We start from the raw sequence: 25,344 nt of genomic DNA, 5'->3' as shown, positions 1-25,344 counted from the left end.
AAGTAGCGAGATATGACTGAAGCTGAAAGACACCACCACAAGGGTTTAGAATAGTATGTAGTAAGCGAGAGGCTAAGATGTGATAATGTAGACTAGCCCGGATATCCAGGCTGTAAACTATTTCACAGTCTAATTTTTTATATTTTATGTTCTGGTTTACAGCCTGGTCTCCCTAGAGCGATTTGCATTCTCTTTAAGAAAATGCAGTCCGCTTGCTTGCGCTCACTTTGCTAAAACCGTAAGGGCCAATCTACACAGCGTTGAGCAATTCTAAAGCAAAAATAGGATAGTCCTCCAGTTGCTAGTGAAGATAGGGCTTTCTGTTACATGAAAACATGAACAAAAAGAAAACAGAGGCAAGCTCATTTTCCAAGAAAACATGGTTGGTCATGATAATGCATGCAAACTTTTTTATGGACTTTGGTGTAATCTTTGGATGTTTTAAATAGTTTTAGATCTTGTAAGACTGCTTTTTATTAATTTCTGTTTTGCTGCCCTGGGTTGGCTAGGAAACATGGGTTTTCACTTTCATTCTCTAGGGAGACCAATCTCTATAATTTTAGAACTTTGTATGTTGAGGTAAATTTTGTTTTTTCTAAAATTTTGAGCTTGGATATCCAGGCTAAATGTAGACCTGAAAGACTTGTGATTTGATTAAGTTAATAAGATATAAAATATACATTTAAATTTTTATATAATATATAAATATGATTACTTAAAATTAAATATTATGATTTGTATTATGTTTTAATATAAGCTAAAAAGAAAGGAGAAACATTAATAGTGAATAAATAACTTTTGCCTTGAATGCACGACCTAGCTGCTGAGCTGAATAGAAAAAGAATAGAATAAGTGAGAGTTTGAGATTAGAGGATGATGACTAGATTGAGACTAGATACTAAGGCACAGCAGGAATTGAGCTAAAATAAAAAGCTTGAAATCAGGAGGAGTTATGAGCAAGTGAAGGCAAAATGTAAACAATTAAAGCCCCAAAAAGTGAGCCCCAAAAAGTGAGTTGGTCGGTCGGTCGGCCCAAAAATTGTCGGAAAAGTGCGCTCTGAACCTAGGCAGTCAGTCAGCACTAGAATCATCGGAAAAATGTGCCCTGAACATAGGTTTGTTCGCGTGGCAATAATTTTCAAGCGCACTAGCTGCATTATGATCTTTGTTACATATCACGATTGCAAAAAACTTTTTAACGCAAACAATGGCTAGAGACAAAACGCTGAATGACGGAATGACGGAATGCCGGAACCGGAATAGCTGTTCCGGCCGGAATAGCTATTCCACGGAATATGATTTTTTTTATATATTGTATTCCGCAGAATATGACTTATTTTATTCCGCAGAATATGATTTTATATCTTTTTCTTTTCCTCCATAATCACCTACAAGGTGATTATGGAGGGCTGTAGTAGGGGGGGGTTTCAGGGGGTACCCGATTCCGCAATTCCGCCAATTTTTTTCTCCAATTTCCATCACACCGTCTTAAATTGAACCAAAATTCCGTCACCGAAAATTCCTTTGAAATTCAATATTTTTGTCGAAAATTCCACAAATTTTGAATATCTTTTACCAATTCCGAAATTCCGCAAATTTGTTTGCTAAATTCCGTTTTTCCGCACTAAAATTGTCTAATTTTCCGTCTCCGTCAGAGAACCCAATTTCCGTAATTCCGTCTAAATTTTCGCCAAATTCTGTCACTCCGTCCGAAAAAAGGGCCGATTCCGCTCCTCCGCCAACCATGAAACCCCCTCGTAGTAGAGGCCTCAATTGGTCCAACCAGGGAACTTCGCCTGACTGCTTAGTCGGCCTTGAGCAAGGTATAAATAGCCAGAAAAAGTCCCTGAAAAAGCACTCCATGGCCTCCATGCATGCTCCACATCCACGGTTCGGGTCAAAGTCCCAATTTTTGACCAGATTTTGATAATTTATGTTTTTTTGGGTGTAGATTCCAAAATAAGTGGTCCGTAGTCCTGAAAAATTCATGGCAAGGCTCTAGGGGGGTCAGAACTCATCGTACCAGACCACCAGCTTGGAGTCCCCGCCGGTGGGGGATGGAAAGCAGTGGGACGTTTCTACAACTCGTGAACCACTTGGTGCTGACGCACATCTTCAGCCAAGTCTAAAAAAATACTCTGAGGGGTCCCTATTGAGCTCTGGGCCAAGGCAAGCTAGCAAAGGTATAAGATCGCTGAGAAATAGATCACCACACAGCTAAAGTTGGCCCAGTGGTTTAAGGCGTCGGGTTGACACACTAGGGATCCCTGGTTCGAAGCGGGTCAAAGCCAAATTTAAAATTTTTATCCAGGTTTTGATGTTTCATATTTTTTTGGGTGTAGATTCCGAAAAAAAAGGTCCGAAGTCCTGAAAAGTTAACGGAAGGGCGCTACGAGACCGTACGTAAAGGACCCGTCCGGGACGGTAAATGACCCCCTCCCCTAGCGCCGGACTGGGTCGCAGGACGGGGTACGGACGATTGCCGGGTCGTACAGCGTTTTTAGCCGGTCAAATTTTCTGTGAGGTATAATTAATCTAGTTCAATCTTAGTTATATGTAAGGGAAACACTCAAACATAAAATCCCAAACAACACCCCGGGAAAGGTATTCGAATGACTTCACAAGCGAAGTAGTGGGGAAAACTTCGTCGGGGAAAAGTGACGAAATTTTGGACAAGTGACGAATATTTTCCCCGACGAAAATTTTCCCCGGCCTTAATGCGTTTACCAACTACCAGCAAGTGACGAATTTTTCCCCGACAAAAATTTTCACCGACGAAAATTTTCCCCGACGAAGTTTTCCCTGATAAGGGTGAAAAAACAGCCAATGAGGTAGCCGATTGCTGATTATATGTGATTATGGGTGATTATGGATAGTTATGTACATAGATATACCCTCAGGGGTGATAAAAGAGAAAGATTATTATATTAGGCCGATGGAATTTAATGTTATGTTTACCGTAAGCCGCCTGCGTGTTCAAAAACCTGCCGCATCAAGTTATCATTATTTGCCATTTTCTCAAAAAGTTGTCATTATTTTTCCTCCGACTTGAGCAGAGAACAAAAATTTTCGAAGTTGATATCAAAACAAACGGCCCGTGGCTTTTTTAGATTGTTAACAACCCGAACGGCCCTCTAGTAGTCTTTACCGTGTGAATTTAATTTTGTCATATTGTGGAGATAACATTATATAATTCTCTAGCGGGAAGAAAAAGATTTATCTCTTTAAGCTTGTACAAACGGGAACCAAAAGAATCAATAAAAACACGAGAGTTCCGATTGTGTATCTATAAGGAAAAACGAAAAATCTGGTAAAAATAAATGTTTATGGGAAAATAATGAATAATGAATAATGAAAACTTGGCCGCATCGAATTCTGAAAATCGTCATTACGGTAAACATATCATTAATTTCCATCAGCCTTATAATACGATAATAAAAAATCATATTCCGTGGAATAGCTATATTACAAAAAAAATATATCTATAAAAAAATCATATTCCGCGGAATAGCTATTCCGGCCTATTCCGGCCGGAACAGCTATTCCGGTTCCGTTATTCCGTCATTCAGCGTTTTGTCTCTAGCCCGCAAACAATCTCTGAAAAATTACGGACGAAAGCTTCTTTGAACTAACACTGGATGATCCAATCGGCGACTAACGATGAATGTACAAAATGCTTTGAATAATATTGGTAAAAAATCCAACAGATTTCCAACTTTCCGACTGAAAAGTGTCGGATTTTTAAGATAGAAAGACTAAAGAGAGTCGGTCGGACGACGCGAACACAACTTATTTGTGATTGTGACCTACGCCTAAACAAAAACTAGGCGAATGATGATTCAAAGAAGTGCTTAGCTATCCAAAACTTTTTCCGACATTTTTCCGACTTGTCAGACTCGGGATTTATGTTTGGAAGGTGAGTCAGTCGGGCGACGCGAACGGAACATATTTTAGGTTGCCGCCTTTGTGGACAATCTAACTCTCCCATCAAATTCCCGCTTTCTTCAGTATAAATGTGTTGTGTCAACTTGGTCAGCATTGTATTGTTGTAAAGGGAAAGATAAAAGTGGTAAGACTAGCCTAATTTTACGATTGATTTTTACTTTTTTTACGATTGATTTTCGGTTTTATGAACTATATAATATAATATGTACCGGGTGACCCACGAAAAAGTTCGGACGTTTCTCGGCGTCTTGAGGCCGAACAAATGTCCCAAAGTGCTTGGAGTTTTATTATTTAGAAAGTAGATATCCTAACTTAAAATCCGAGCCATTACTTTTTAAATTTGACGCACAAGTTCCCTAGTTATGAGCTTTTAAACTCAAAATTCACTTTTCGGAAAGTGTAAAAAACAGGTAAAAAAGGGGTATCAAATTAGGTATTTTTCGACGTTTTTGATATACAGTTTTTGAGAAAATTCCTTGAAAGTGCCAATTTTGATAAAAACTAGTCTTGGTTTAAACAAAAACTACTTTAAAAGTTGTTTTTAATAATTATTAATGTCATAAAACTCGTTAAATAAGTCAATTTATAAGAGATTTTCTAATTGATTGCATTAATTTAATACCTCTTTTTTACGTGTTTTTTACACTTTCCGAAAAGTGAATTTTGAGTTTAAAAGGTCATAAGTAGAGAACTAGTTGGTCAAATTTAAAAAGTGATAGCTCAAATTTTAAGTTAGGATATCTACTTTTTAAATACCAAAATTCCGAGCACTTTGGGACATTTGTTCGGCCTCAAGACGCCGAGAAAGGTCCGAACTTTTTCGTGGGTCACCCGGTATATACCGTGAAAAAGGGTAACTTGCATCAGTGGATGCTAACATGCATATACCCCAATTCACAGACCAACTAGAGCAGTATTACTTCTCTTCAAAGTGTTGACATGGAAACATTATGACAAAATTACTTGACAATAGAAAAACGTACCTTTGATCAGAATCACTTTTCTTTTCCCACGACAACATGTCACAAGTTTCGAAGAGCGTGATTGTAAATGTCTTTTGCCTACTCTCCTCTGCACACTCTCCCCCGTTTTCGCCACTTGTTTAAAAAAAATGTCAAAATGGGGTGGTTTCCATAAGGTTGCGTACTTACTTTTTTTGCCGCCCCTGTCTCTCAAGGGTGCCTGAAGGGTGGTGGATATTTTACCGAGTGGATGGGGAAACCAGGCTCATATCTATCAGCCAATCATATTTTGGACTAATGACGTAATCGCGACTTATTCTTTTGAAAATTCTAAATAACAAGATGTCAGATTATGAAGCGTGTAAAATGAGGTCATTTGGGAAACGCAATTCATGGTAATTATAATTATCTTTCCTCAATTAATTACATGTTTTCTTAAATTTGATTTTCATATTACAAGGTGAGAAAACCATGACCAGACAAGTCTGTGAATTGGGGTATATATATGCATGTTAGCCTCCACTGTCACTGATGCAAGTTACCCTTTTTCACGGTATAGAGTCAATACATATTGAAAAATATCCTTTTCTTATAATAGGAGCTTACAACAAACTTTGCTAAAACACAAGCTCCAAAAACATGATAAAAACGTTTTTCTTACCCAAATTTGAAACATAAAAAAATCTTCTCACCGAAATTTTTTTCTTTTTTTGTCCTCCATTTTGAAATTCCGCTAGCCTGGTAGCCTGATGATATATAAACGATCGGTCTAGAAAGCTACGTGTCTATCCGCCCTTTCTTAGCGCCCCCGCCCACTACGACGAAATGCATAAAAAGATTCCCATCCCGCCCGCCGCACCAAGATTCCTCGAGATTCCTATGAAGTTAGATCGCCGCCAAAATTCGATCCTTCAAGTCGTCCCGTCGTACTAGAAGTCGTCCCGTCGCACTAGAAGTCCGTATGTCGCATTAGAAGTTTGCAAGTCGGAATCTTTCGGAAGTCGAAAGATTCCAAATTTTAAGTCGAGTCGTTGCCTCAGAAGTTGACTCGTCGCAAATTTCGGCAGTCGACTCATCCCAAAGAGTTGAACTCTAGGCTATTCCGAAAGAAAACTTTATTGTTTCGTATATCAAAAATCAAAATATTGTGGAGATAATGTTATGTTCGTGTGATGTGCAGTTTTTGTGCACGTGCAGAGCTCATCCAGGGAGAACTTCAATGTTCAAAATGGAAGCTGGTGGAAACACACGTGTGGAAATTTACTTGTTGATTAGAGCTCAAAAACTATACAAAGTTATATTTTTATCTCCATAATATACCTGATGGATGACAGTAAACGTACATGATTGGAACATGTACCAAGCTCCGACGAGTTAACTTCTGATATCAACCACTAGAAACTTGGTATGGTTCGACTTAAAAGAATTACGACCTGCGAACTTCTAGTGCGACGGGACAACTTGAAACTTGGGATGATTCGACTACCGAAAATCGCGACGGGACGACTTCTAGTGCGACAGGACGACTTGAAGGATCGAATTTTGGCGGCGATCTAACTTCATAGATTCCACTCTGCCACATTCGCACCTTATTCTATTTTTTTGTACACAGACCCAGTATCTGTGGATAATTTCAAAATTCACTACCGTAGACTACGAAACGATAAACATGAGGTCATGAGGTCAACTTCTGGTACAGAGTACTTTTCAAAAACTCTGGATAGTTGTAAAATGAGCTTCGGAAAGCTAAGACTGTTTAAGATTTCCCATACCTTTTAAAAAAAAAACCCTCTCAAATCCCCATGCTGTTGTTGAGCAAAATAACGCTAAAAAGAGATTTCAGCTACAGTAAACATATTCAAACTGCTTTACAAATTTAATATTGAAAATCATTTAAAACATTCTGCAAGTAGTGTAGATACATTTTGCAAGAAGGTGAGGAGGCCCCTTAACAGTGATATTTGAACATCTTCCTCCAAAATCATTTTTCCAAAGTTTTTTTATCATCTGGTGAGATATTTTTACACCAAAACCCCTTCGCGCCAAACTCTAGTCCATCAAAATTTTTCAGCAAGGAACAAAATTCCATCCTCCTTAGGTTAAGAAAAGTAACACTTTCTTTATACAGAAATTCGAAATGTAAACATACTTTAATCCATGGTAAGCCTATCTACTTTAAGGGCAGAAACTTTCGCGGGCAGAAACTTTCGCGAGACCGAAAAGTTGCGAAATTTCGCGGATTTAAGTTTCGCGATTTTTACTTTTTGAAGAAAATTTACGGAAGAAACTTTCGCGGTCTTTTGTGAATTTTCAATTTTAGTAGCAATAACTTTCGCGAATGGCTAGGGAAATGATTAAAAAATTATTTCAAATGTCATTTTTTTCTTCAATCGAAAGAGTGATATGCTAATAAATGAAAAATAAACTATTTGCACTTCTTCCTCCCATACCGAATCCTAGTCACTGCGATAATATCGATAGTATCGACTCTCCTCGGCTTTTAAAACTTGGAAAAAACTTTCGCGATTTTTAAGAAAATTTGATTTTTCGCGAAATTAACTTGTTTAATTTCTTACCTGGCAGAAACTTTCGCGAAAAAATGGCAAAAACGCGAAAAACGCAAAAGTTTCTGCCCGCGAAAGTTTCTGCCCGCGAAAGTTTCTGCCCGCGAAAGTTTCTGCCCGCGAAAGTTTCTGCCCTTAAAGTATTCTTTTTCAAAGAATCTTTTCGAAGATTGATTGTAAAAAGTTACCAGAATTTTTGGAAGTGTAATCTTACGACATCAACAGCAAGGGAAAACACATGAAGTGTATATTTTCATCTTTCCCGCCTAAATAATTTCATGACAAAATTCACAAAAAACAAAAATAAAACATTAAATACAAAAACAAAACAAAATTGTTTAGAATAAAGATACTACAGACTAAAAGACAAAATGGCCCACGGATGACAACAAAAAAAAATTCACAACAATGTTAAACTATTTACATACAAGGACATAAGACAAATAAAATAAACCCCCGTGTTCAGTCAGATGACTGTTTCCTTTTGTGCTTAAATACAGGGGCCTGCGTGGTACTTCTAAAGCCAAATGAAAAGTGGAAAAAGATCCAAAAATTATTATACAGTGATTTGGAGATGAACTAATTAAACAGGGCGTTGATAAAAACAAATACAGTGTTTCAGGAAAATAGGTTTCCCGAGTAGATAGAATGGTTTAACCAGGGCTAGCAGAATATTCTGCGAAAAAAGCATTCCTGTATTTGAGCACAAAGGAGAAATAGAATTAAGAAAAAGAACTAAATAAATAAAATACAATTTTTTCTAAAATTATTTACTTCAGTAATAGTACACTATTCAATAATAATCCACCTCAAATATTTCGTCCAATCAGAAGCCTTAGAATAAATTCTGACGTCATTATGCACCAATGAGATAAGAGGAATGGTGACCATTTTGTTTCAGAATTGCTTCATTTAGTTTGAAAGATAAAGAACGAAAAGGAATAAGAAAATAGTTCAAATTGTTAAAAAATAAATATTTTGATTTCTAAATATTCTAAGAAAAGTTGAATAATATAAGAAAGTGAATGAGAAGAAAGTTATTTTTTAAAACATTCAAGAGTTTCAGAGTTTAGAATGAATGGGTCTCTATAGATAAGGAAACTAGCATTTTTCGAGTATTTTAGATTAGTTGCAAAAGAAAAGACTTCTGAGCATCGAGCAAGAACTTATTACTATTACATAGGCATTTTCAAAATCACTCAAAAAACAGATTCTCCCACAGGACGATTTTACACCACGTCCTACGACCGATAAGATGATTTATTTCGATAACACTTTTCCAATATCTTAATATCAGTAAAAAAATTAATTCGTGGGTTTCAGTTGTTGATTGCTCCAGAGACATACCGATCTAAACATCGACAAAATGTTACCTGCTACGATGGAAACATTTCATTTCACTGACTCAGCAAGCACACCCGCCTTCGCTTTGATTGGGTTTTGATTTGAGGTCAGTAGTACCAGGTTTTGTTCCATTGCCAGGGATAAGATCCCCATCGATCGCATCCGTCATTCGTTCACAAATCACGTCCACTAACTTATCGAACGCGTCGCGAACGTTCACGTTGTCTTTGGCCGACGCTTCGAAGAAAGGGAAACCCAGCTGGTCCCCCAATTTACGGCCTTGTTCGTACGTGACCGCGCGCTCTTCCTCCATGTCGCATTTATTACCCACCAAAACAACTTGTGTATTGTCCCACGAATATGTTTTCACTTGGCTCGCCCTAAAAAGCAGTAAAGCAGTTAGTCACACTTGTACTGATATAAAAAACGTGAAACAGAAGATAAAGGTTACACATCAGCTAAGGCTCGAGGGCTCAAACTGGCCAATTTTTTTTACTATCGCGTAAAGCGAAAAAGCTTTTTCAGTAATCTAATAATGGCAAACGATAGCCTTTCACTCAACAAGCATGGTATAATATCAGGGTTGGTGAAGGAATTTCTTTCAGTAAATGGGCCAGAATGCTTCCCAGCCCTGACCCGAAAGTTGGAGTTTTGTATCTAAAGTCTTTGCTCTGATAAGTTATTCCCATGTATACCTTTTTCTATTTTCTATAGGTGTGAAAAAAAAGACTGCGACGGTTTTAGGATGGTAAAACGGATAAAGAATGCCTGCGCGTCAATTGGCGGCTACAGTCGAAAAGGTGCATTAATTAATTACTGTAATTGGGCTCAAAGCATCCTATTGGAGGGCTATACGAAAGAAAAGGGAGATGATGACGTACCAATCGGTGACAGCTTTGAAAGATTCTTCGTTCGTGATATCGTACATTAGAATGAAACCCATCGCGCCACGGTAATACGCCGTCGTGATCGTTCGGTAACGCTCTTGTCCCGCTGAAAGATGAAGAGTGATAACAAGTTTTATATATTGAAGAAGTTGATCTGCATTGTAAACATAAAAACTTTCAAGGCTATAGAACAAACTTTAAAACAAAAGGAGATTATTTTTGATAATATCAGGTTCAACAGAAACAACGCTGTTAGCCTAATTCCACTCCAACTGACACTTCTTTATATTTCAACCGTCTCCTACAAACTGATGTTCTCTACATTAATCGTCGCATTTTACGGCTCTTTTTTGAACGAAGAAGACCAATCCCGTACGTACGACAGTACTTCCGTAGTTTAATCAATCAGAAAGTGAGCGTACAAGACCGCATAATTTGAAAGATTTCTATCCTCAGATCAATACTGTATGGTGTCAACGGGCTTGTATAGATTGGCTTATTCCAAGTCAAGTCAGTAAAGGGTCGAAACTTCATTACTTTATAGAAGACATTCTTTATATTTTTTAGGTGACAAAGGGTTTTACTTTTTACTTTAGAAATACTTAAACATAGACAAATTTCTGTTAATGAGAGATTTTGAAGTCTGTTTTAAAGCAAATCTATCTTTGTTAATTTAGGCGATTTTTTGGCTACTTCAAAGGCTTGTAACTTTTTCCCCCCAAAAAAGGAAAAATTTGAATGCACGCAGTTTCGAAAAAGCGGGGCTCAAATATTCTAATGATTTAAAAGTAGAAAGTAAAAAACCTTCATTTTTTCGTCTTCATTTTCTTTTTCCTCTTTTTTAATTTCCAAATAATCTTACATCTATTTGATTTTCTTCTTAGAAATATCTTTCCAATTTATTTTAATATAGCATCAGCGTGGGCGATGCCAGAGATGGTGTTGTGTAACATACTTTTGAGATAGAGTTTAGAAGGGTAGGTATCAAGCATGTTTACACTTATTTTCTGTTCTTTGAACTTAAACGCTTTTTTATAAGAACATCTAAAAATTTTGAAGCCTTCAGATGTTCTTAACTTTTTGAGTTTTAAAACTAAAAGCGTTCTTAACATGTTCCTATTTTGACCATTTTATAAGTATTTTTGTCAATTTACCTAAGAATTTGGGTGTTATTCAGTCTACAAAGCCTTAAAATGTTCTAAACTTGTTCTCAACATTTTAGCCATCGAAGCCTTATGTTCTTAAAACGTGTACTTGACATGAGAGAAAATGCAAAACAGATCTCATTAGCATTTGTTTAATTGCTCTCAACTATAAAACACTTTACAGCAGAGGTTGGATGATAAAAGAGCAGATTATCACACAGTATGCCTTTTCAAGTTTTTACAAAAACCTCTGTTCCCTGCATGACACCTATTGTAGAGATAAACGTTTTAAAAACTGTGCATGTACTGTAAAAGATGGGTAGAAGTTTGTAAGCTACTTATTTCATGAAACAATAGATTAAAAATGTCTGGAAACTTTTAATGTACTTTTGCATAACTAACTGATTAAAATCTCTAAAAAAATAATTTTTGAAAAAAAGAGATATATTTTCGAAATTAAAAACTTGCAAATATATTTCATTTTTTTAACAGAGCATATTTTCACATGAACCTTAGAAATATCTTAGCAACGAAAATTGTATGTAATCAGGTTGGTGTTATAAATTCAGATTCTACTTCAATTTTTTCATTTAAACAAATAGCAGAAATCACATGCGAAAGAAAAATGATGAGAAGAAAATACTTCACTGATACACCTAAAGTAAAACACTAATCCTACCATATCTTTATCTTCAAAAAATACCTTCGTACAAGATGCCAGGTCATTCATTTTTATGAAGTGTGCAGAAGATTTTAAACTCTACGAGACAGAAATTAACTTCACAAGCTTTAATAGTACATAAAACAATTACACTTTTGAGATTCAAAGTGTCAACTTTGTTATATTACTTTCTTAACTATCAAACATTTATCATCGTGAAATAAATTTCTGTTGACATAAATACTTTGTACATTATTCCTAAAGTCACATAACAAAAATGCATTAGTTAAAACTGGTAGGGGATAATATCAAGATAATTTTTAACTGCCTATAACTGTCCTGAATGAACTGTCTATAATTTTTTTTCAAAATATCAAATTTATATTGTTTGCATCTATGGCTGGCCAAAATTTGACTGATCCAACACTTTGTTGAGCAAATAAACGTTCTGAATTCAACGAAATTAATGGTGGTTTAGAAAAATTTGTATTCTTTATGTGTAGGCTTTGTTGGAAAACAAAACAAAAATAAAAATTTCCTGTATCAACAAACTGTCAAAATCGTCAGAAAATTTTAATGCCAAAAATTCAGAGACATAAGTTTTTTTAAAACTTTAGGAATATAGCAGCACAAACTAGCAAATGTTCATGCTATTTTGAAGGAATCACAGGCATCTTTTTATCATAAAAATTGTTGTAATAATTTGAATGAAGATAGCAGGAGATGAAAGATATTTTTGGTCTTGAGTTGTTGTTCTAACCTTGCAATAAAAAACAGTTTACAGGATTTAATTCTTTGTAAACGATGAACCTCAACAAAGTTATTGATTTCTAAAAGTGGCAAATTTAATTTTAAAGCAAAACATTGGCTCAACTATCGTACAAAAATATCTAATTGTTTGAAAAGCTACCTCCTTCTTACTCTGACTGTGTACCAAAAGTTTGACTTAATTTTTAACTTTGCCTTGTCCCCTACACCTAGAGTGGGGCCTTTAAAATTGTATTTCAGCATCAGCAAATTGGAATGAAAACCAGCAACGTACAAAAAAAGTTGAACAAATGTAAACAGACCAAAATCCAGAGCTGCAAAGTGTTTTGACAATCAAGCTCTCTGAAGCTGAAGCACTTATATTAGTACTGATTCTCTAAACATTTCACTCCCATGTGAACTAATTGAAAAAATGAAAGTAATTTCTCAGGGCCTGGGCACAAATAAGACTATAATAAATCCATTTTATGTGGTGGATCCCTGTGTCGAGTTCACAAATATTGCTCTGGCTCCACAGACTGACCTTAGTGCAATGTAAAGTGTTCTTTAAATTATCAACATCTTAATTCTGTTCCTGTAGAATTCGAGATCCAGTTCAGAATTGTCACTTTATTGTGTTAATAACAGTTTATTCAAGACTAAGAAAGGTTTTGGGTACACATTACTTGATCAAGAAAAGCAAGAGTTTATTCATCTCAGTTGTGCAGTAATGTTACAGAGATTTTAGATTTGTTACATATAGATGTTCCTACTAAAACTAAAATTAGGGGAGAGAAAAAAAAAAGTTTTTGAAATTTTTTTTGCAAATTTCTGATTTGAGTCTTATATTTCAAATTGAATGAGAGGCCTAGCATTAATCCATTCATCACACAATACACTTCAAACACAAAATGAGCACGTTTTCACCAATCTCTGATCTCAACTGTGTTTTGGTTACACGATTGAGTATTCAATAGTGTTAAAGACCTTATTTTTTACATCTGGAAAGACAATGTTTTGTGAAATAGACCTTTTCGTTGCTTAGAAATATTTAAATACATGTGCTTTACAAATTATGCTTTCATGTGTAATTGTTGTGATGCTGGAGTTTTTAATATTCAACATGACATTGCGCTTGGTCAATTGGTAAGGCCAAGGTAAGGTAAACTAAAGTTGTTGTAAACTTGTCAAAATCACTGACTTTTCAGAAAAGGAAAATGGTAGATATGGACTGATCGTAGATGCTGTCCTTGGAATTTTGCAATTTTACCCTTGAAGCGCTTCTACCCACGATGGGCACTAATACATGCGTGATGTCTTGACATTTTTTAACCAATGAAATTGTTTGTTTATGTCGCACTAAAGGCTTTTCTAGATTATTGCTGTAAAAACCAGGGGTCAATATGAACTTTAAGGCCTGTTGCAGCAAAGGGAAGCGGTTTTGAAGAGCCAAATATATATAGATATAAATAACATTGATTTATTATGAAAACAAGTGATATTTAAACGTTGAGCTCTATAAAGTTCAATTTGATGGTTTATTGTATAAAAAAGTTACCCATGTCCTGATTTTTCAAGTTATATTTTTGGATTGTGAGAAGACAGACAAAGGTCATTTCAATTTTTTGGAACAATTCATTTGGAAAGTGTAATAGTTACGCCCTTTCCAGGGAACTGGACCCACATTTTTCAGTTCAGAACTCAATGCCAGTAATGTTGCAGCGTGGTTTAAAACCTTGCTGTAGGACTGTTGGAATAAAGATTTATTTCTGAATGTAAACATTACTACAGCTTGAATATCTTTTTTATTTGGACAGGCAAAGGTTCAAGGTTTGTTTATATACTTTTTATTTCACTGCATCTCAACTCACTGTCTTATTCTGCTGTAGTAAACGATTGAAAACTCCTGATTATTTGTTTTTCCCAGTCAGTGTAGACCTAACTCTTCATACAAAAATTACGGGAAACGCATATTAGGACTTTGTACCCTATGCTGCACTCAAGCACTTAAGCCAAAGTCCCGCAAAGGCGGGACAAAAATCAGTTTTTTGAAGTTTGCAAAAAAACGCCACATAGAAGATCTTTCAAATTCAGTATGTGAATAGAGCAGTAAGAAATACAACTTTTCTATTTTTCCTTTTTTTTGCAAAAGTTCTAGAAATGAAAGTAAAGGGATAATGATAATTGAATACTATCCATTGATGACCCGCGGCACTATCGTAAAGCTAGAACGGCTTCGCGTACTCTTCGCTTGAGAAAATGATTGACAGATTGAAGTTTTTCACCCGCACAGGAGTTTGCAGAGCGTTCTCGGCTCAATCCTCGGACCGCGCTAAAAATGGTAGACTGAGCTGTGATAGATCATTTCGATGGAAGTTGTTGGAATGTTTACAAGGCTCTTGACAGAGAATCGTTTGTTTTATTGTCAATGATGACAGTGCAGTTATTAAGGGGCCGTCGACAAACGACTTTCCTTTTTTTTAACGGCCTGAGGCCGTTAAGGTTCAGACCCCCTCCCCCCCTACGTCTTAGCGGCCAAGAAAATTCTTCAAAAGTAAATACTTTCACTGGTCCATGGCCGCCATGTTCTTTCGATTCGTAATCCTCAAAGTTCTTCTTTTCGCACGGAAAAACATGTGGTTTTGAGCCGTGACCTTTCAATTTTGAAACTCCAAGCCCCGCAGCAAGTCAGGGCGGGATGGGTGGAGCAAGGAGTCAACTGAGGCGGAGGGAAAAATCGCCGACTTTCGTCACGTGACCAGTCATTTTTCTCGTCGAAGCATTAATTGGTGACACCGGGAATAAGGTGAATGTCGTGTGGTTGCTTTGGTCTTAGCCTTTCTTCACATGTTTCTATTTTTTGGACTGATGAAATTTGTAAGTGAGACTTTCCTTTTTTTTAAACTTTTTTAACGGCATTGCAGTGACCCCCTCCCACCCCTTACGGCCAGAAGCCGTTAAAAAAAAGGAAAATCGTTTGTCGACGGCCCCTAATTTTGTTAGATCTGACAAATTGATGTTTGTAAGTGCACTTTATAGTTTTGATTCCCATTGAAGAATCATATTCTGGTTTTCATGTTATTAGATGCTGTTTTAGAGCTTTAGGTCTACACTGCCAGTGTTAGCTTGGCTGCTATTTTGAGTTTTACTTTTGTGTTGTCTGTACCTGGCGATTTTGTATGAGTGAAACACCGCTGTAGGTCTAGCATGCAAAATCTCCATCGATCGCAGCTTCTTTGTTTGTAACTTCACGTCTCAGTGGTTACCAGGGAAACAACAACAATAATAAAAGTAAACTTTGGTGAAAATTTATGCTGGAGTCGTGCTGGTGGAGTTTTATTCCAAAAAAATGACATCGTGTCTTAGCTCTCACATCTGAAAAAATGTGAGCAATGGAAGACCTGAATAAAAGTAATTGGTGACATCCTAAATTTCACAGAAGGTTAGATAAAAAAGAGTCTTATTTCTTGGATAAAGGGTTAAAATCAATGAAGCATGACAAACCTGTATCCCAAATTTGTAGCTTGATTCGTTTGTCATTCCTAAAAACTGTCTGTACTTTGAAGTCGATTCCTACGGTCGATACGAACGCTGAAGTAAAAGAATCATCCGAATATCTAAATAAAAAACTAGTCTTTCCTACAGATGAATTTCCAATGATTAAAAGTTTAAACATGTAGTCAAAGTTTTGATCTGCAGGATCTTTACTTCTGTGTCTGTCACTCGATGCGGCTGCCATTTTGGAAAAAATATTTGTGTTTTGATCTCGGAAAATCGTAAAGGCAGAACATATGCAAAAGATCCTGTCACGTGACTTAAGTTATCCAATTAAATCCTTAGAGATGGAATAATTCAGAAATTTTTTTTTTTTTTTTTTTTTTTTTTTTTTTTTTTTCCCAAGAATTCCGTGAATATTATATTTCAGATATACTTACAATAGGGGCAATAAATTAGAGTAAATTTGGTTTGATAAATAAATAAAATAATAATTGACAACAATAACCGCTAGTGGCACTAGACTGTAGCTAGCAGCAAGTAACAATGAGTCTAACCTAGGATCTAACGAAAATGACCGATTGAAAAAGAATGTAATAGCACAACTAAGTAGTTGCGCCGGGCTGTAAAGAAACAGAAACTTGAAAATTTCATAAAAACTCAATAAAATTTATAAAAAAAAAATTAATTAAGAAACATTAATTATTGCTAACTCTTGAACGAGAGTTAGTCAGTTCAATATCATTTGTATTCAGTTCTCTACTCCAAATGGAACGGGATCCACGAATACATAACAAAGACGATCTCAACAAGCTGAATGATATTTTTGATCGAATAAACGAAATTGATTCATGGAGACGTACACCACGTTTTTCAGCAAGCATCACGGCCAATCTTTTGTAGAATGTTTGGCATTCACGTCCCATACCTCCGTTTGTAGAAAATACTAATGGGGTGAAGGTACCATTTTCGACACTGTTCACACGTTCATTGTAATGTCTCTTTTTCTCATTTTCGTTTCTTTGGAAGCACTTGCTGAGCTCCAAACCCCTGTACCTTCGAGCGCTTAGGTCAAAGACCCTAATATCAAAAAATGCTCTTTGGCCAGGTGTCCAGAACCCAGTTGCGCTAACGTCAAGTCGTGCTCCTTCGGACGTATTCGCGGTTTTGTGCGTCAGTCCTTCGCCGTCAAGGGTGATTAGTCTCGGCTCGTTTCGTACGTTGACGCATACCTCATCCAAAAGTTTAGCAGTGATATCTCGTACCTCGTTATGTCTAAGAGTAACGTAGCCTCCTTTCTTGCAGGACAGAGCATGGCTGATATCAAAACGATTACCACAGACACATTCACTTGGTAGACGAGGAATACTCCAGTCATAACGAATTCGCAGTGCATCGTGAAACTGTTCCTTGTTAAGATCATAGCCTTGATCTCTGATTGGAAGGTTGGTCAACCAGTTCGATGCTCCGGTATAGCAATTGGCTTCGTGGATTCGTTTTTGATCATCAGTCATTTCCGCCCTGATACGATCTTGTTTGTCTTGATTTCTTCGGGTTTTCTCAGTTTTGATCGCTGCTTTAGTTTTTGTTTCATTGTCATTTGGTGGTTGGAGGTTCAAGATTTGGTTTTGTAGATGTTTGGTGAATTGTCTCGAGTTTTCGTGTTCGATGGGTGCGATCTCGCATACGTTTTTGAGACCGAGGCCTCCCAGTCTAGGTGGTAATGATAACAAGTCTCTTTCTAAGTCATTTACAATTTTACCCCCTGTAATGGCTGGAATGAGTTGGTGTCTGACGATTGTTTCGATGGGTGTTAAGTAGTTTTCCATTTCTGGAATTGTTCTTAAAAAATACGAAAAACGATGCTGGTAACCGCTGGTGTAACACGTGTATGCTGATTGTGGTTGAGTCACCGCTATTTCTGAAAGAAGAGTAAGTTCCTTGCACCATTTATCAACAATTTCTTTACAGTAACGGTCTTTAAAGTTTATACTACCAATAACTGCACCGAGATGCCTTTCACCGTCTTTTGAAACCTGGATGTTCGTTTCCCGGAAAATTTCTTCAGCCTCGTCTAGGTATTCCTCTTTAACGATAAGCCACGATTTAGTCGGCTGTGGAAAGTAGCCGAAGTGAGGACCAACGGTTGTAATTCGTGACCACCAGCGTTTTAACGAGAGAAGCTTTCCAACAGAAGTTATATCGTCAGCGAATGCTGCCATTTTATCGGGGATATCTGCAATTATTGATAGCATTATATTCAAAAGAGGTGTTATTCCAATTGCGTACACTGCCATACCGATCGGATCTCCTTGAGTGGTTCCTTCATTTGACTTAAGCTCGACACCACCGATAACGAAAAGTCTAGCTGGAGAGCGATAGCAGTTATTTACATAGCGAGCAAATATTGGACATAGCACCTGGACGTTGTGAAGTAGAGCTTTCCGGTTAATGTTATTAAAAGCGTTAGCAGCATCAACTAGTATTACTGCTTCGGCTGCTTCGTTTTCAAATACAGATCGCATCGCGTGGATTGCTGCTTCACTGCCACCTTTCTGGCCGGAACACATCTGTACTCTACTGCCACCGACGATAACGTCCTCTTTAACGACTGCCATTACGAGCTTCCCACTGATGCGCCTCAAAACCTCTCCTACGCCGATTGGTCGTACTCCTGGTTGTTTATCAAGCGGGACTAGTCGTGCAGCTAAGAAACCCTGTAATGATTCATCGTTAGTTTCTTGGGTGCAAAGTTTTCGCGTTAGCTTTGCGATCGATTTTCGAAGATCCTTTCCACAATCGCCGTAAACTTTCGATGTAAGTGGTTTACGCCATCCATCTGCGTCCATACCCGATGGTCCCGATCCACCTTGTGTCGATAAGGCTGCTTTCGATACCATCTCTTCATCAATACACTCAAAAACAATCGGATCTATATGCTGAATTGGACCATTGAGCAGGTTGTTTTCATTGGTATCGCGACCTTCAGGATGTTTTTGTCGAAGGAGATTGATCGTTTGATCGTCCAGTGGTAGCACGCCTCCACTCATGTTGTTGGTGAGTAGTTTGATTGCCCCGTTAACATCGCCTTTTTCCATTTTCATCTTAAATTGCTTCGATAGAGCTTCAATAGTTTTCTTTTCGACCGGCTTTGGCAATCTCGATTGAAGCGTCTCGGCCTCTTTGACAAGGGCTTCGATATCTCCTCTTCGCCATTGGAGCAGTCTCCTCTCTAATGCTTCGACGTGATCGTGGGCTTTGGAAGTTTTGCTTGGTTTCTGAAGAAGCAAAGCTGGCATTATATGGACAGCTTTCATCGATACAACTCCGAGAGGACTATCTTCGATCCATGCATTGAGTAGCCTTGTCACTTCTCGGATGAAATCTTTGCCTGTACGTCCACTCGGTAACTTGAAAAGATTTTTTCGCCAATAAACTATCTTTTCATAACTATTGTTTATCAGTCTCTCAAAGTCAGTTCCTTTGATATCTCCCCAGTAAAATCTCTCTGGGATTCGCTCGATGTTGTTTTGAGGTTGCGGTTCTGGTTCTGCTTCTGGTTCTGGTGGTAACTGGACTCGATCTGTGACTATTTTGCATTGTCTTTGATGTTGAAGAGCACCTCTAGCAGTACGGAACAGTTTTCCACAGTTTACACATGGAACAGACGGTTCGTCTTGATGCGTACTGTTTACTGTGGCGGGATCACCGGCTTCTGCAATCATGGTTTTCTTCTAAATCAGCTTTTGAACATTTTTGTACTTGATTCTTTTTCAGCAATTCGTTGCGTGATCAAATTTTTCAATGTTCAAAAATAATTTTCACAAGATTGACAGTTAAACGTCCGCCATCTTGCGTTGCCCAGTCCTATAAATTCAGAAAATTTCCGCATAATTTGGTGTGTTCCGCTTATAAGACTCTCCGCTAGAGATCGACTGCAAAAACGATGCGAGCGTGGGGCGGAGGGCGGGGTGGGAGGACACGGGCGATGCCGCCACTATAATTTGAGTTCACCCTTTGGATAACGTTAAATTTAGCTTATAGACCAGCGTCCGAGATTCAAAAAATGGTTTTCGTAGGGCACCCCTTAGATCAGGGCAAATTTTTGATATTATGCTCCTAATAGGGTGAAGAATTGACAAAAAAAATTTGCCCTTCGAATCTCCTGCAGTTTTCGAGTGAATCGATTTTTAGTTAATCGATAGAACTTATCAAGGGTCCCCCCTTTACTAACGGTTTTTTCGAAGTCTGAAAATCAAATATCTGAGAATACCAGCGGATTCAGCGTGAAAAGTAGATAAAGAAAATGGGGTTATTTGTTAAGTTTCGACCACCTGGTGCCGAGAAATGGCATTTTTAAGTCGAAAAATCGACGTTTTTGGCGTTTTCCGATGACGTCAGCATTTTCCTATGAGCATTTTCAGAAAAAATCATTCCCACAACTGGATAGCCCTGAATTAGTAGTATCCAAAAATGGTATGGTTTGTTAACTTTCGATGTCTAGATCTCGAGATATTTTAGTTTAAATATTGAAAATTATCGATATTTTTTGCTGAGTCAGCAGTTTTTCAGCATATTTATCCACCTTAAAAATGAATTATCTCGAGATCTATACATTGAAAGTTGACAAACCATACCATTTTTGGATACTACTAATTCAGGGCTATCCAGTTGTGGGAATGATTTTTTCTGAAAATGCTCATAGGAAAATGCTGACGTCATCGGAAAACGCCAAAAACGTCGATTTTTCGACTTAAAAATGCCATTTCTCGGCACCAGGTGGTCGAAACTTAACAAATAACCCCATTTTCTTTATCTACTTTTCACGCTGAATCCGTTGGTATTCTCAGATATTTGATTTTCAGACTTCGAAAAAACCGTTAGTAAAGGGGGGACCCTTGATAAGTTCTATCGATTAACTAAAAATCGATTCACTCGAAAACTGCAGGAGATTCGAAGGGCAAATTTTTTTTGTCAATTCTACACCCTATTAGGAGCATAATATCAAAAATTTGCCCTGATCTAAGGGGTGCCCTACGAAGTGACACAATCCACTGCCTCGGCCGCTGGTCTATTATACTACCGGGTGCGCCACAAAAAAGTTTCTCTCTTTGAAACTAATTTTCTCAAAATCTAAAATTTTTAAAAGAACCACTCCTATTTCAATTGGAAAGAAGAAAGATAGACTTAGATTTTGAAGGGTCATTTAATTAATTCCATTCATTAACATTAGATCAAAAGTTATGCTCAATTGAAAAAAAAAGTTACTCTCAGAAAGTGCTCGAAAACGTCAAAAATCGACCTATCAAATGTTTACTTTAAATTTGGCAATTGCAATAGCCTTTACATAATTAAGAGCATTTTTCCGTAACAAAAAACATAAATTTTGAAACGAAAGGGTCGAAAGGGTTTAAAATCCTCATCAACATTATATTAATCTAATTTGGTTTTACTGGAATTTTTCTTAGATTTTTGGTTCTAGACTGGATAAAGTCTATGTAAAGCTGGATTACCTCGAAACCCATATTTGATGTATTTTTATGAATTTTACCAGATTATTTGGCCTTTTTCGACGAATTTTCTTCCTTTCATTGAAATTCAACTTTATTTTAAATAACTTCAACCTTCCTTTAAATAACAAAAGGTCATTTAGACAGCTTATTATCATTTTTAATGACTGAAACAAAAATACTGATATATCATATAACTATGCTTCTGTTTAATTTGATAGGTCGATTTTTAACGTTTTTGAGCATTTTCTGAAACTGTGAAAGTAACTTTTTTATTCAATTGAGTATAACTTTTGATCTAATAAATCGAATTCAATAAATGACCCACCAAAATATAAGTTTATCTTTCTTCTTTCTAATGAAATAGGAATGGTTTTTTTAAAACTTTTAGATTTCGAAAAAATTAGTTTTAAAGAGAGAAATTTTTTTGTGGCGCACCCGGTATAGCAGCATAAGTTTATAGAGATGATTTGCCAATCTGGAAAAAGTAAAAGTTTTTGCTTTTGATTTTGACGATTTTTGGCGTAATATCGGAAATGGCATGGAAAGGAGCAAAATGAGGCATGAGAGGTAGAGCGAGTGATTGCGAATAAATAAATAACTATGGTATGGTGGTCAGAACGAAGAAAAACTTATTTGCTTCTTACACGTGCATGGTGTGCTTGCATAATTTCTACACCAAGCCCCACTAATGAGGAGAAGGGCTACCTCTGCTTTTTCAGGAAGGAGATTGGATAGTTCTGTTTGTGACATCACAACAATAGAGTTGCGATTGTTGAGTGAATCGATGACGTTTTTGTAACGAAAAAATGAATTAAAACTTCCTTCAAAATTGTTTCAATCTCAAAAAGTGATAAAATCCAAAAGCAAAAGTAACAAAGAAAAGAAAAGACGAGTTGAAAAGAAGAACCACCCCACATTCCGCCCTTCCGGATCGATTGTAAAAGCAAACACTATCTGTGAAATAAAATTAAGTTTATCACGAGAAAATAAGGGAAGGCGTTTTCACGCGAAAGTTAATATTAAATTCAATTTTGTTCTTGATTCGAAACATTCTACTTTTGCTTGAGAAGCTTGAAGTGCACATCAAGGATAAACTTCACAAATCAAAAAAGAAATTAAAATCAAAGTGGAAATTCAGAAAATGACAAAAAGCGGGATGCTGTATCTTTGCTTTTTCATGGCTTTTGTTTTGTTTTGTCGATGTAGAGTGTCGGAGGTAGGTTGATGCTTTGCTAGGATTTCACTTTGTGCCAAGCAACCTTTATTTCATGACGAGATAATACCACCAGTAAAGGTCTATAAATTGTTCATGTTCTTGGTATTTCTTCGTTTTCCAAGATTTAAAGTTCAGAAGAAAATGATTATCTAGCATTCTCACTTTATTTCATTGGATATTTTCGATAAGGGTCAATTAGGGTTGAGCTTAGTTAACTTTCATGTTTTATTATTCTCAGCCCTAATCGAACATTTTTAAGTCTCAACAGATTCTTGAATGTCTTTAGTCTGATATAAGGTATATCACTTAAAAATTATTTGCGGTTTTAAAAAATTGTAGGGAATTACCTTTTTTCAAATTGTTCTAATATTACGATCTCGACTGTACTTCAACTTATAAAACATTTAACCTAGTAATCAGTCCTATTTTTGGTCAACCCAGTATTTTGGCATGCAAGTTTTACAAAATAAATCAATATGTCAAATCTTCTTTTTCACAGAAAAAATCTTTTGTGGCTTTATCAAGGCTACGACGAGACACGTGTGAAAGTTTCAGATGTTCATTGGGTTCATTACAATGCTCAAGCAGTACATTCTGTCAAAGATGTTGTCAAAACGTTAACTTGGTGTGTGCTACCAACAACAGAGGAATTAATGTCTGCAGTGATAGTCGTGATCCGCAATAAAAAATGGGACGACATGGAGTTTTTGCAAGCTCTCATTTGATTTGGTTGGTCGTCAACCAGTAATAAAACAATTTAATTACTTTTTCTAAAGAACGCATCATTTTTATTACTTCAAATGACCAATTATTAAAGTATCTTATAAAAACTTCATCTCCTCTGTAAAAAACTGTGTAAACTATCGAATTATATGTTTGGTGCATAAAAAACAATCGGCCTGTCGTAAAAAAAGGTTGGTGCCCCCTTAACAATGGGCCTATAGATATAATTGTAAATCTTAGATAGGCCTTTTCATAAATTATTTTGAGTGAAAAGACTGCCTCGTTTTGAAACCATCGAAATTATCACCAACAAAGGTGATCAAATAGCCTGAATATTAAAGTGTTTACTTTAATAAATGGAGAATACTTCTTATGAACTCCTCTAGGAATCAATAACCACATCAGTAGTTTGAAAACGAGGAAAGCGTTGCTCTTGTCGTAATTTATGAAAAGGTCTATTGAAAATAAACGTTTTCAGAGATTTTACCTACATTTATTGACATAGGAAATGTATCTAGTTCTAAGTCATATTGTATAATAATTGTGTCGAAAAACTAAAATCAAAACCCTACAAAGGCCTGTCAAACTAATTTCATTTCGAGTTCTCATACACCAATTTTTTTAATAAGCAACCCCAATTTTCGGCTCCCTTTCTGAGAAATTTGCTTTGACTAACCCTGATTTCATTCCATATTTATGCTTGTTGGGTCATGGGCTACCGTTTGTCATTGTTAGATTATCTTTAAAAAAACTTTAACTTTAGGAGATAAGGTATAAGGTATTTAGTATAAGGTCAAGGCTTAGCAACCTGGTTGCTTATAAAGAAAAAGCTATTACTTTAATGGGATAAACTTTTGCGGGGATTAAATTTCGCGGATTTCGCGGATTTGGGTGTCATCCGCGAGAATCCGCGAAATTAAATACCAATGGAAATTTTGAAGGGCTCGAAATGGGGTTAGTTGTTCCTCTTCTTGCTCTGATTTTCAAGTGTTTCAAAAAAGTAGAAATATTGTTCAAATGATATACCCGATGAACAACAATCTTCTCCCTCTCGTTCTCGTTAGAATCTCCATTGGGTTCTTCCAAATAATATTCGTACATGGGGGAGGATATAGTGTCCAGGTGTTAATAAAAAATCTACAAAACTTGCCTTTTCCGGGAGAAAACTTGCTCTGTTTGAGGGTAATTTTGAATGTCTAGGGGGTCAACTGTTCCTTGTCCAGAGGGGAGGGGTAAGACATGTTATCCGGGGGGGGGGGGGTCAAAAAACACAATGTTCGGGGGGGGGGGGGTAAATTTCTAAAAAATGTCATATCCTCCACCCCCCATATTCAAATTGTTTCTGGGAAAAGCCCATTATTCCAGTACTTCTGTAAGGTCGAGCTAGTATAATGATCCTCATAGCTAGTTTCAATCTGACATTTTGAGACCAGTGCCATTATTGAGATGGCATGTCTGTCAGACCACAATATCCATCTGGATTACAAGTATAATCAGCTGAGCAACAATGCTGACAAATATTGTTTTTCTCACATGGTAGGATATCTACTGAGCACATGTAATCCACCTTTTGACAATCAAATTCCTCCAAACTCCGACGACGTTGAAGATATGATGTCACTTTATCATTTGTATTGTGATTCGAACGTGCATCCAAGGATGCTGATTTGATGACGTCATCTTTTTCATTTTCCTTCCCATGAAATAAATTTTGTTCTTTACCCTGAAGTGAAGGAAGAATCGAGATGAAAGTTTTCTGTCTAGCGCTTGCGATTTAAGAGAGGGAGAGAGAAAACTAAAGGACATTATTACAATGGGCTTTTCCATAAAAAAACGTATACCCCCTGTTGAGGAGGTCCATTTCCGTTCCAAGGGGGTAAGGTTTGATATGTGGCGGAATTCCATAGGGAGATACAAAAATCTGTCAAAAATAACTGGAATTCCATGGGGGTAGCTTTTAGGGTCAAGCTGGAGTTTTTACAAGTTCTTTGATGACTCTGTTGGTCGTTAAATGTTGAGATAAACGATTTTATTACTTTTTCTAAAGAACGCGTCATCCCTATTGTTTAAAAATAACCAATCAGTTAAGCATCTTGTAAAAACTCCAGCTCATCCCAGCTTTTAAATCCTACTAAAATTTAG

General features: G+C 36.8%; 3 protein-coding genes across 5 annotated transcripts in view; all 3 read right to left on the bottom strand.

Moving 5' to 3' along the window:
- The window catches only part of LOC136806345 (ATP-dependent Clp protease proteolytic subunit-like), a 284,569-nt gene that overhangs the window by 194,301 nt on the left and 64,924 nt on the right, over window positions 1–25,344 (bottom strand). The window lies entirely within an intron of this gene.
- On the bottom strand, window positions 7,711–16,033 carry LOC136806351 (ras-related protein Rab-3A-like). Its single transcript, XM_067062917.1, has 3 exons — window positions 15,760–16,033; window positions 9,697–9,808; window positions 7,711–9,195 (listed from the first exon to the last, which is right to left on the bottom strand). Exons 1-3 carry the CDS (start codon window positions 15,992–15,994, stop codon window positions 8,877–8,879), a joined length of 666 nt encoding a protein of 221 aa, XP_066919018.1. The 5' UTR covers window positions 15,995–16,033; the 3' UTR covers window positions 7,711–8,876.
- Window positions 16,449–19,475, bottom strand: LOC136806372 (uncharacterized). Its single transcript, XM_067062935.1, has one exon. It carries the CDS (start codon window positions 19,473–19,475, stop codon window positions 16,449–16,451), a length of 3,027 nt encoding a protein of 1,008 aa, XP_066919036.1.

The sequence above is a fragment of the Clytia hemisphaerica genome, unplaced genomic scaffold, assembly GCF_902728285.1.
Source record: "Clytia hemisphaerica strain Z4C2 unplaced genomic scaffold, Clytia hemisphaerica genome assembly, whole genome shotgun sequence".
Classification (NCBI taxonomy): domain Eukaryota; kingdom Metazoa; phylum Cnidaria; class Hydrozoa; order Leptothecata; family Clytiidae; genus Clytia; species Clytia hemisphaerica.
This window is presented reverse-complemented; position numbering and strand designations above follow the sequence as displayed.

What these genes read in the sequence shown, in the direction of transcription:
- LOC136806372 (XM_067062935.1), bottom strand. Translation starts at nt 19,475, where the DNA reads ATGATTGCAGAAGCCGGTGATCCCGCCACAGTAAACAGTACGCATCAA.
- LOC136806351 (XM_067062917.1), bottom strand. Translation starts at nt 15,994, where the DNA reads ATGGCAGCCGCATCGAGTGACAGACACAGAAGTAAAGATCCTGCAGAT. An exon ending in GCTACAAATTTGGGATACAG is followed by an intron (nt 9,809 to 15,759) that starts GTTTGTCATGCT and finishes TTCATCTTTCAG; the next exon opens with CGGGACAAGAGCGTTACCGA. An exon ending in TTCAAAGCTGTCACCGATTG is followed by an intron (nt 9,196 to 9,696) that starts GTACGTCATCAT and finishes ACTGCTTTTTAG; the next exon opens with GGCGAGCCAAGTGAAAACAT.